This window comes from Triplophysa rosa, linkage group LG13 (assembly GCF_024868665.1).
Source record: "Triplophysa rosa linkage group LG13, Trosa_1v2, whole genome shotgun sequence".
Lineage (NCBI taxonomy): Eukaryota > Metazoa > Chordata > Actinopteri > Cypriniformes > Nemacheilidae > Triplophysa > Triplophysa rosa.
Genome location: NC_079902.1, coordinates 22,775,322 through 22,787,983, shown reverse-complemented (window position 1 = coordinate 22,787,983; position 12,662 = coordinate 22,775,322). Strand labels below are relative to the sequence as shown.

The window sequence follows — 12,662 nt, the reverse complement described above, 5'->3', positions numbered from 1 at the left end:
AAAAAAACGGTTAATAGCGCAGAAACAAGAAAGGTTTATCTCTGTTTTCTGTCCTCTTCAGTCTGTGCGCTTAGCTTTCGTCTGTGTTATAATATGGAGATGATGGGGGTGGAACTGCTGCAAATCTTCTGTCTAAACTGTGAAACACTAACCAACAGCGGCACTTTGAGTCCAGTCAAACGAACTACAAACATATTAAAATGCTTCCACATTTTAATACCATGGTATATTTACAATACTGTAATTTCAGACTTCAATGCCAATAAAATATCTAAAAAAGACAACTACTACGTATGTTTAGGCAAAACTACAGTAGGCCTATTATAAAATTAAAAAACATGAGGTAAACTCAGACGTGCGTGCGCCTGTGAACTGAATAGAGAGCCAAACTTTATATTAAACTAGCGCACAATAAATGAATGCGGTCCTTGAAAATGTTGAACTATTGGAGACTAAAATGAGGATCTCGAAGAGATGCTCTTACAAACATAGATAAAGAATATTAGTTAGTATATAGAAAAGTACACGGCTGCATTCAGTTAGTATATAGAAAAAATACACTATTTCGGACAAACACAGTTGAAAGAGCACCAAACACATTCAAGTATAATTACTGCGCAAATAGTAGGTAGCAAAATATGCAAATTGTTTAAAAAAATAAGAATAGATGTAAAAGCAAGTGACAGCAACGACATTATTTTCCAAGCGCTAAAATCTACTATTAAAACATGACTATTCAATATAAATGTTTATAATAATAAAAAAATATGACTATAAACATCACATAGGCTACAAAACGAATAAAACAAAACAAAACATTTTATCACACATAAATTCATATTTCTTGATTAAATATAAATTGAAAATAAACTGTTTAAAAATAATTTGCTTTATAGTGAAAGGAAGAACCGAAGAGCGATCCACGTTAGAAAACACATGTGGAAATGATGCAACAAAACATCAAAACTATGAAAATAAAATATTAAACAAATCAAGAGAAGACCGTTTAATCAGGTCCCTGGACATCAACAATAAAAAAAGAATAAATCAAGATTTAGCCTACTGTCCTACTACCACCATACTACAGCAAAGATGTAACCATGCGAACTATTGTCTTAAAACGACAGCAAGAAGTTAGTTGTAAAACAAGAAATGTTTAGAATATGCACGATCTTGTACAGACTGAATTTCAAAGCTTTGGAGAGCAATCTTTTCGTCCAGGAGCAGCAGCCAACAATTAAAAACAGAAATTTCTGATGCGACAAAAATGTAGTAAAATACAAATTCTCACCTGGTCGTCACGACTCTCAGTTGTCAGTTTCGCGTGTGTGAGTGTCTGTGTTCCACTGGTGTCCAGACTAATGATGCTCTCACTGCAAGGTCTGACGTATTTCAGATCACTCTTTCTGGAGTCAGTGGTTCTGCAAACATCATAATTGTACACGTGCTGTAATGTTCCTGTGCCCCCTACGTCTGCGTAAAGGGGCGGATAATACGGAATAACTGGAAGATTCGCTCCAGATTTGTAAAACATCCGCTCGCGTCTCCATCTGTAGCATTTGACTGACAGTATGGCGATGATAGACACGATAAAGAGAAACGAAACCACAGCCAGAGCCAAGACTAGATAAAAAGTCAGGTTGTCGTTGTATTCTTTGTCGTGCGTAAAGTCAGTGAACTCCGAGAGCACTTCAGGGAAGCTGTCCGCCAGCGCCACGTTAACATTGACTGTAGCTGAACGAGAGGGCTGTCCGTTGTCCTCCACTACAACAGCGAGTCTTTGTTTCACAGCATCTTTATCTGTCACCTGGCGCACAGTTCTTATTTCTCCATTCTGTAAACCCACTTCAAACAGCGCCCTGTCTGTGGCTTTCTGCAGTTTATATGAGAGCCAGGCATTCTGTCCAGAGTCCACATCAACAGCGACCACTTTAGTGACCAGATAACCCACATCTGCCGAACGAGGCACTATTTCAGCCACCACAGAACCACCAGACTGGACCGGATACAGAACCTGAGGCGCGTTGTCATTCTGATCCTGAATTATTATTTTCACACTCACGTTGCTGCTCAGAGGAGGTGAGCCTCCATCTTGCGCTTTTACGCGGACATGGAAATATTTAATCTGCTCGTAATCGAAAGATCGCACTGCGTGTATGACTCCACTATCAGCACTGACGGACACTAACGAGGAGACGGGCACTCCGTTAACAGAGGAGTCTTCCAGTATGTAAGACACACGAGCATTCTGATTAAAATCTGCGTCACTGGCGCTCACTGTGAAGATGGAAAGACCCGGTGTGTTGTTTTCTTGAACAGAGGTCTCATAAGAGCTTTTCTCAAAGACAGGCGCGTTATCATTCACATCTGATATTTGTAAGCAGAGAATGATGCTGCTGGAGAGAGAGGGCACGCCCTCATCAGTGCACGTCACACTAATGTTATAGTTGGACTCCTTTTCTCTGTCTAAATCACTGTCTGTCACTAGACTAAAGAAATTTGTTTTCACTGATTTCAGAGAAAATGGTATATTTTCATTTATAGAGCACTGAACCTTTCCATTTTCGCCTGAATCAGGATCCTGCACATTTATCATTGTAACAACCGTGTCAGACGGAGAATTTTCAGCTATCACGTTGGTTTTGGAGACGATATCGATCACTGGTTTATTATCATTTATATCAAGTACGTCAACAATGATCTTACAAGAATCAGTAAGACCACCGTGATCACTCGCTTGGACACGAATCTCATAGTTGCGAGCTTTTTCAAAATCTATCACTCCGACCACGGAAACCTGGCCATTTTCTTTATTTATGTCAAATAAGTGTCGCACATGATCTTGCATGTTTGTTATGGAATACTCTATTTTACCATTGATACCCTCGTCGGCGTCAGTTGCGCTCACTGTTGACACAATTGTGTCTTTCGGCGCATTTTCTGTAACAGTCGCTTTATACACTGACTGCGTGAAAATTGGAGCGTTGTCGTTTACATCTAAAACTGTAATGTGAATCTCTATACTACCAGACAATTGAGGATCTCCACCATCAACAGCTTTGAGCACTAATATTACATCCTGCTGTTTTTCACGGTCTAACGGCCTCTGCAAGACTATTTCAACGTTTTGCCCGTCTCCGGGTTGATTTTTATATTTAAGGTTAAAATTATCAGTTGGATTAAGTGTATAGCTTTGAAGGCCGTTTATTCCGACATCGGGGTCTACAGCAGGCTCTAACATGAATTTAGATCCCAAAATAGCCGATTCGCTGATTCTAAAACTAATCCTACCTTTTTCAAAACTGGGAGCGTTGTCATTCATATCAGTTATCTCAATGGTAATGCTATAAAAATCCATCGGGTTTTCCAAAATAATCTGTAAATGTAGTGCGCAAGGCGTTGTCTGTCCGCATAGCGCCTCTCGGTCTATTCTCTCTTTGATGAGGAGGACTCCTCTGTCTTTATTCAGCTCGATGTATTCAGTGCTGTCTCCTGTATAAATACGAGCTTTACCAGATTTCAGTCTCTTTAAATCTAAACCCAAATCCTGCGCTATGTTACCGACTAAAGAGCCTTTCGCCATTTCCTCAGGAATGGAGTAACTGACCTGCCCGAGAGCTGAACCGAGAGAGAGAAACCAAATAACCAGCAGTACTTGCCGCGCCATTGTTTTGTCCGAAATTTCCAGAAGAACAGAGAAAAAAGACGTTTTTTCCACTGAATGCCCGTCAAAAAAAAAAAAATGTTACATACATCCAACTGAAAAAAAACGGTTAATAGCGCAGAAACAAGAAAGGTTTATCTCCGTTTTCTGTCCTCTTCAGTCTGTGCGCTTAGCTTTCGTCTGTGTTATAATATGGAGATGATGGGGGTGGAACTGCTGCAAATCTTCTGTCTAAACTGTGAAACACTAACCAACAGCGGCACTTTGAGTCCAGTCAAACGAACTACAAACATATTAAAATACTTCCAGTTTTTAATACAATGGTATATTTACAATACTGTAATTTTAGACTTCAATGGCAATAAAATATCTAAAAAGAAAACTACTACGTAGATTTAGGCAAAACGACAGTAGGCCTATTATAAAATCCAAAAGACATGAGGTAAACTCAGACGTGCGTGCGCCTGTGAACTGAACCAAAATTTATATTAAACTAGCGCACAATAAATGAATGCGGTCCTTGAAAATGTTGAACTAGATTAGAGACTAAAATGACGTAGAGGATCCCGAAGAGATGCTCTTACAAACATAGATAAAGAATATTAGTTATAGAAAAAATACACGGCCGCATTCATGCCCATGGTTAGCGACGCTGAGTAGAGATTTCAACACTATTTTGGACAAACACAGTTGAAAGAGCACCAAACACATTCAAGAATAATTACTGCGCAAATAGTAGGTAGCAAAATATGTAAATGGTAAAAAATTTAAAAAGTAAGAATATATTTAAACGCAAGTGACAGCAAGGACATTATTTTCCAAGCGCTAAAATCTACTATTAATACATGACTAATATATTAACATCACATAGGCTACAAAACGAATAAAACAAAACATTTTTTTATCAAACATAAATTCATATTTAATGATGAAATATAAATTGTAAATAAACGGATTAAAAACAATTAGCTTTATAGTCAAAGGAGGAATCGAAGAGCAATCCACGTTAGAAAACGCATGTGGAAATTATGCAACAAAACATCAAAACTGAAATGAAAATAAAATAAAATATTAAACAAATAAAGAGAAGCCCGTAGTCCCTGAACAACAACAATAAAAAAAGAATAAATCAAGATTTAGCCTACTGTCCTACTACCACCATACTACAGCAAAGTAACCATGCGAACTACATTTAAAACAGGAAATGTTTAGAATATGCACGATCTTGTACAGACTGAATTTCAAAGCTTTGGAGAGCAATTTTTTAGTCCACGAGCAACAGCCAACAATTAAAAACAACAATTTCAGATGCGACAAAAATGTACTAAAATATAAATTCTCACCTGGTCGTCACGACTCTCAGTTGTCAGTTTCGCGTGTGTGAGTGTCTGTGTTCCACTGGTGTCCAGACTAATGATGCTCTCACTGCAAGGTCTGACGTATTTCAGATCACTCTTTCTGGAGTCAGTGGTTCTGCAAACATCATAATTGTACACGTGCTGTAAAGTTCCTGTGCCCCCCACGTCTGCGTAAAGGGGCGGATAATACGGAATAACTGGAAGATTCGCTCCAGATTTGTAAAACATCCGCTCGCGTCTCCATCTGTAGCACTTGACTGACAGTATGGCGATGATAGACACGATAAAGAGAAACGAAACCACAGCCAGAGCCAAGACTAGATAAAAAGTCAGGTTGTCGTTGTATTCCTTGTCGTGCGTAAAGTCAGTGAACTCCGAGAGCACTTCAGGGAAGCTGTCCGCCAGCGCCACGTTAACATTGACTGTAGCTGAACGAGAGGGCTGTCCGTTGTCCTCCACTACAACAGCGAGTCTTTGTTTCACAGCATCTTTATCTGTCACCTGGCGCACAGTTCTTATTTCTCCATTCTGTAAACCCACTTCAAACAGCGCCCTGTCTGTGGCTTTCTGCAGTTTATATGAGAGCCAGGCATTCTGTCCAGAGTCCACATCAACAGCGACCACTTTAGTGACCAGATAACCCACATCTGCCGAACGAGGCACTATTTCAGCCACCACAGAACCACCAGACTGGACCGGATACAGAACCTGAGGTGCGTTGTCATTCTTATCCTGAATTATTATTTTAACACTCACGTTGCTGCTCAGAGGAGGTGAGCCTCCGTCTTGCGCTTTTACGCGGAACTGAAAATATTTAATCTGCTCATAATCGAAAGATCGCACTGCGTGTATGACTCCATTATCAGCACTGACAGACACTAACGAGGAGACGGGCACTCCGTTAACAGAGGAGTCCTCCAGTATGTAAGACACACGAGCATTCTGGTTAAAATCTGCATCTCTGGCTCTGACTGTAAAAATGGAAAGACCCGGTGTGTTGTTTTCTTTGACAGATGCCTCATAAGAGCTCCTCTCAAAGACAGGCGCGTTATCATTCACATCTGATAATTGTAAGGAGAGAGTGATGCTGCTGGAGAGAGAGGGCACGCCCTCATCAGCACATGTCACACTGATATTATACTGGGACTCTCTTTCTCGATCCAAAACGTTATCTGTCATTAGACTGTAAAACCCATCGGGCGAAGACTGAATAACGAAGGGAACATCTCCATTCAAGTGACAATTCACTTTTCCATTTTCATTTGAGTCTACGTCTTGTATGTTTAATATTGCGATAACAGTGCCAGATTTTGAATCCTCTGATATGTGATTTGATTTTGAAATTATATTAATAGACGGACTGTTGTCGTTTACATCAGTTATGTCAACAATGACCTTACATGAATCCGTATGACCACCGCCATCACGTGCGTGAACATCAATTTGGTAATACTTATTTTTTTCGTAGTCTATTCCTCCAATAAGTTTCACAACACCAAAATCAGGATCTATTTCAAAAGTCTTGGCTTCCTTGTCTGCTTTACTCGCAATAGAGAATGATATTCGACCGTTTAATCCCTGGTCTTTATCGGAAGCACTTACTGTTGTTAAAACCGTGCCTTTAGGGGAATTCTCCGCTATGCTGGTTTTGTACACGGATTGTGAGCAAACAGGGGCGTTATCATTAGCATCTAAAACAGTAATATGTATCTGCATTGTGCCAGACATCCGAGGCTCGCCTCCGTCGAAGGCTGTTAAAAGTAAAGATATATGGTCATGCTTTTCACGATCTAGAGGTTTTTCAAGAATCATTTCAACGGCTTTATTTGCATCAGGAAGATTTTGAAACTTTAAAGCAAAATTATCTGCAGGCTGGAGAGAATAACTGTGCAGACCATTTCGACCCACGTCACGGTCAACAGCTCTTTCTAAAATAAACCGGGCACCCGCTAAAGACATTTCGTTCATTTCAAATCTCATCTCATTCTCACTGAACATCGGTGCATTGTCATTTATGTCTGTTATCTCCACTGTAACGCGATACAATTGCATCGGATTTTCCAAAATAATCTGTAAATGTAGTGCGCAAGGCGTTGTCTGTCCGCATAGCGCCTCTCGGTCTATTCTCTCTTTGATAAGGAGGACTCCTCTGTCTTTATTCAGCTCGATGTATTCAGCGCTGTCTCCTGTATAAACACGAGCTTTACCAGATTTCAGTCTCTTTAAATCTAAACCCAAATCCTGCGCTATGTTACCAACTAAAGAACCTTTCGACATTTCTTCAGGAATGGAGTAACTGACCTGCCCGAGAACTGAACTGAGAGGGAGAAACCAAATAAACAGCAGTACTTGCCGCGCCATTGTCCTGTCTGACATTTCCTCGATACAAGAAGAAAAAAGCGGTTTAATCCATGGAATATCAGTCAATAATGTCAAAATAATACCATACATCCACTTGATAAAAAAACGATTATTTCAAGGAAAAAACGAAACAAAAAGGGTTCTTTGTTTGTTCTCTGTCCTCTTTAGACTGTGCTCAGCTTTCGTCTCTCTTATATTATGGGCATGATGGGGGTGGAACTGCTGCAAATATGCTCTCTAAAATCTGAAACCCTGACCAACAGCGGCACTGTGAGTTCAGTTAGATTAACTACAAATGCTTTAACGTTTGTAGCATTCTGTAAAGATTAAAAATAATATAGTCCCTGAAATCTACTGCAGTGAAATCTACAAATGAAAATTGCTGTAAAAACCCATCTCAATTAATTAAATGGTTATGAAGTTAGCTCAGATTTCCTTGGGCATGTTATATAAAATGAGAAACTGAAAGGGCATTAGGGATAATGTTATGCTCTGTCTAACAGAGAAGAGAAATAAGAGTTAGAATACACGCCTATATTCAGGACCACAGTCAGCGACGCTCCCTGAAGGTCTTCAATCTTTTAACAAGCAGAGAAGAAATGACACCAACAGGTTGAAACGTAATTTCTACGCATGTTGTGGGTGGAAAAAAATAAATATTGTTTTAAGTTAACGATAAAGGCACTTAACATTATAATAGAGAGATGATGAAAGTGAAACCGAGGACAATCTTCAGATTAAATGCACAACCAATATCGAAACATCATATTGTAAACAGTAAAACAATTTTATCAAATATTAATTTACATTATACTTAATAAATTGTATATTGTATCGCACACACCTTGTTTTAGAGTAGAGAACTAAAGAACAAATTGTAATACTAAACTCTAAAGCTAAACTAAAGACTACTTAAGAGAAAGAAAACAAGCAGAGAAGAAGTCCAAAGTACTTTGGAGTTTAATGTCCAAAGTAATTCTTTGGACATGAAAAAAGAGAAAACTGCAGCAACGGTGTAATCATGAAAACAATGTCTATAATATTTGCGTTGACCAACAAAAGCCAACGATTAAAAACAAAAAATATGTACATTGCTACAAAACGTAAAGCATCCGTTCTTACCTGATCATCAAGATTCTCAACCAGTTTCTCTCGCTGCGCATTCGTAAGTGACTGTGTTCCGCTGGTGTCCAGACTAATGATTCTTTCACTGTAAGGTCTGACGAATTTCAGATCACTTTTTCTAGAGTCAGTGGTTCTGCAAACATCATAATTGTACACGTGCTGTAAAGTTCCTGTGCCCCCTACGTCTGCGTAAAGGGGCGGATAATATGGAATAACTGGAAGATTCGCTCCAGATTTGTAAAACATCCGCTCGCGTCTCCATCTGTAGCATTTGACTGACAGTATGGCGATGATAGACACGATAAAGAGAAACGAAACTACAGCCAGAGCCAAGACTAGATAAAAAGTCAGGTTGTCGTTGTATTCCTTGTCGTGCGTAAAGTCAGTGAACTCCGAGAGCACTTCAGGGAAGCTGTCCGCCAGCGCCACGTTAACATTGACTGTAGCTGAACGAGAGGGCTGTCCGTTGTCCTCCACTACAACAGCGAGTCTTTGTTTCACAGCATCTTTATCTGTCACCTGGCGCACAGTTCTTATTTCTCCATTCTGTAAACCCACTTCAAACAGCGCCCTGTCTGTGGCTTTCTGCAGTTTATATGAGAGCCAGGCATTCTGTCCAGAGTCCACATCAACAGCGACCACTTTAGTGACCAGATAACCCACATCTGCAGAACGAGGCACTATTTCAGCCACCACAGAACCACCAGACTGGACCGGATACAGAACCTGAGGCGCGTTGTCATTCTGGTCCTGAATGATTATTTTCACGCTCACGTTGCTGCTCAGAGGAGGTGAGCCTCCATCTTGCGCTTTTACGCGGAATTGGACATTTTTAATCTGCTCGTAATCGAAAGATCGCACTGCGTGTATGACTCCACTATCAGCACTGACGGACACTAACGAGGAGACGGGCACTCCGTTAACAGAGGAGTCCTCCAGTATGTAAGACACACGAGCATTCTGATTAAAATCTGCGTCTCTGGCTCTGACTGTAAAAATGGAAACACCCGGTGTGTTGTTTTCTTGTACAGAAGCCTCATAAGAGCTTTTCTCAAAAACAGGCGCGTTATCATTCACATCTGATATCTGTAAGGAGAGAGTGACGCTGCTGGAGAGAGAGGGCACGCCCTCATCAGCGCACGTCACACTAACGTTAAATTCAGCCTCTCTCTCTCGATCTAAATCACCGTCCGTTACTAAACTGAAGAAATTATTAGCGGTAGGTTTCAATGTAAAAGGGACATTATCATTAATAGAGCAGTGGACCTTTCCATTCTCGCCAGAATCTAAGTCTAGTGCATTCAGCATTGTCACTACGGTACCAACTTTTAAGTCTTCCGAAAGAGCGCTTGGTTTTGACATAATATTAATCACCGGTTTGTTGTCATTTACATCGATTACATCAACAATCACTTTGCAAGTGTCAGAGTGTCGCCCAGGGTCTCTCGCTTGAACATCAATCTGATAATGCTTAACTCGCTCGTAGTCAGTATCGCCAGATAACCTTAACACTCCCCCATTTTTGTCTATTTCAAATAGATTAGTGGTGACACCAGAGGACTTTAATATATAATATTCAACTTTACCATTTTGTCCTTGGTCAGCATCAGATGCTTTAACTGTAGTTAATATCGTGCCTTTTGGCGAATTTTCTGCAATGCTTGTTTTATAAACCGGTAGGAAGCAAACTGGCGCGTTATCATTTGCGTCCTCAACAGTGATAACAATCGGCATTGTGCCAGACATCGGTGGGTCTCCTCCGTCCACAACAGTAAGTAAAAGCGAAATGTGCTCCTGTTTTTCTCGGTCGAGAGGTTTTTGTAGAATTAATTCAACATTTTTAGAACCATCCGGCAAATCTTGTGTATTTAAAACAAAATTATGAGCGGGGTGTAAGGAATAACTCTGCACACCGTTGATACCAACATCATCATCTACAGCTCTTCCTAAAACAAATTTAGCTCCTGCCAAAGATGATTCGCTGATATCAAATTTAATTTCCTTAACTGTAAAAACGGGAGCATTGTCATTTACGTCTTCAATTTCAATTGTAACACTATAAAATTCCATAGGATTTTCCAAAGTAATCTGTAAATGTAGTGCACAAGGCGTTGTCTGTCCGCATAGCGCCTCTCGGTCTATTCTCTCTTTGATTAGGAGGACTCCTCTGTCTTTATTCAGCTCGATGTATTCAGCGCTGTCTCCTGTATAAACACGAGCTTTACCAGATTTCAGTCTCTTTAAATCTAAACCCAAATCCTGCGCTATGTTGCCGACTAAAGAGCCTTTCGCCATTTCCTCAGGAATGGAGTAACTGATCTGCCCGAGAGCTGAACCGAGAGATAGAAACCAAATAAACAGCAGTACTTGCCGAGCCATTGTTCTCTCCGACATTTCAAGAGACGGTTGTAAAAAGCAGCTTAATCCTTAGACTAGACGTCAAAAAGATTAAATAATTACATACATCGACCAAATGAAAAAAAAAAACGATTATCACCAAAACAAAAGCTTGATCTCTATGTTCTCTGTCTTTTTCATACCGTGTGCTCAGCTTTCCTCTCTCTTATGTTATGGAGTTGATGGGGGTGGAAATGCTGCAGATCTGCTTTCTAAAATGTGAAACACTGACCAACAGCGGCACTATGAGTCCAGTTAGATGAGCTACAACAAATATATTAATTTTTGTACCACTGTGTAAAGATTTAAAATGAAATATTACCCAAAACCAAAATAAAACATCTTACAGTGAAAATGTATGTTAAAATACATCTTAAGAAATCAGTGGACATAACGTAGCTCAGACTTCCTAGCATGTTTAATTACAAAAGAAACTGAAAGGACGTAAAGGATCCCGAAGTTATGCTCTATCAAACAGAGATACGGAATAAAAGTCTTTAGAAGAACACATGTCTGCATTCAGAACCATGGTCAGCGACGCTGCTGAAATCTCTAAGGCACAGATGAAAGAACTCAAAACGCATTTAAGCATAATTATTACGATGTGGGTGGAAAGACATGTACATTAAAACAATAATTACATTTATTTATTTGTATTAGTTTATTATAAAAACACTTAAGATTATATAAACAGGTGGCACCGACGAAAAACTGGTGTCTTCTAATCGCATAGCTATTACAGAAACATGAGAAAAACAATGATTAATGAAGAGTTTGGTTCCAAAATGATATAACTCATGTTTTTTATTATGTTATCATGTTTTTATTGTGTTTTACTGTGTCAGTTAGCTGTATTTTTATTTATGGCTTAAGTCAAAACAAACCATGTGCAGTTTGATTGATATTAATTGAAATGTACAATAAAAAACATGATTTTTTTAAAACGGAGTTATCTAATTTTGGAACCAAACTCTTCATATATACTGTATATATTTCCTACTTGATAAAATTGTATATTGTAATGCAGTAAAACAAGCTATTTTATAGTTAAGAAAGGAATAACGAAATCATGAAAACACTTAGTTCAAAACACACATTAAAACACTAAAAAAGCGGAACTATAGGAAAATCAAGGAAACATTAAATTATGAGGAGACAGTGTAAGTAATTCTTGGACATTGAAAGAAGACCGTAGTCTCTCTTCCAACCTACACCAATGAGTTACCATGAAAAAATAAGGTAAGGTAAAGCAAAGCAAAGCAAAAGGTTTGTTGTAACTGCAAGTCAAACATTAAAGGTTTATGGTTTGAATAACTAAAAGAGAATACATTTCGATACAAGAGCCAACGATTAAAAAAAATCTTTAAAAATCTAAAAAATTCTAAAAACATCCATTCTTACCTGTTCGTCAGATCTCTGTGGCTAGTTTCTCTCTGTGCGCATGCGTAAATGACTGTGTTCCACTTAGGGCTGTCACGATTATTAAATAATCGTCTCATCGCGATTGTTTGACCTCATCGCGATGGTTTCAGATCATCGCAATTATTGCACATCTCTATAGAAGACACTAGGGGGAGCTGTAGTGCATCTGTATATAGCATATTTTAGTGCATATATTGTTACTAAAGCATGGTAATACTTGTAAAATGTACCACCACAACACAATCACTTAAAAAAACCCTAAAACATATACAAATTACCTGCAGTACAATTTAATATTATTTAAACGAATCTCAGTGTGAAAACCAGTCTACCAA

General features: G+C 39.1%; 3 protein-coding genes across 17 annotated transcripts in view; all 3 read right to left on the bottom strand.

Annotated features, from left to right (window-relative positions):
• LOC130563561 (protocadherin gamma-A11-like) overlaps positions 1 to 12,662 on the bottom strand; it is a 173,129-nt gene that overhangs the window by 60,280 nt on the left and 100,187 nt on the right. The window contains exon 1 of one of the 15 annotated variants that reach the window (XM_057349204.1): positions 8,506 to 11,083. The exons of the other annotated variants lie outside the window; for them this stretch is intronic. Coding sequence (XP_057205187.1) covers positions 8,506 to 10,902 — 2,397 coding nt within the window. The 5' untranslated portion in view covers positions 10,903 to 11,083. Of the gene's footprint in view, positions 1 to 8,505; positions 11,084 to 12,662 lie in introns of those variants that run through there. 15 annotated transcript variants of the gene reach the window in all.
• LOC130563566 (protocadherin gamma-A11-like) lies at positions 948 to 4,419 on the bottom strand. Its single transcript, XM_057349209.1, has one exon. The coding sequence runs from the start codon at positions 3,665 to 3,667 to the stop codon at positions 1,238 to 1,240; it is 2,430 nt and encodes an 809-aa protein (XP_057205192.1). The 5' UTR covers positions 3,668 to 4,419; the 3' UTR covers positions 948 to 1,237.
• Positions 4,681 to 7,885, bottom strand: LOC130563564 (protocadherin beta-16-like). The gene has a single exon (XM_057349207.1). The coding sequence runs from the start codon at positions 7,471 to 7,473 to the stop codon at positions 4,969 to 4,971; it is 2,505 nt and encodes an 834-aa protein (XP_057205190.1). The 5' UTR covers positions 7,474 to 7,885; the 3' UTR covers positions 4,681 to 4,968.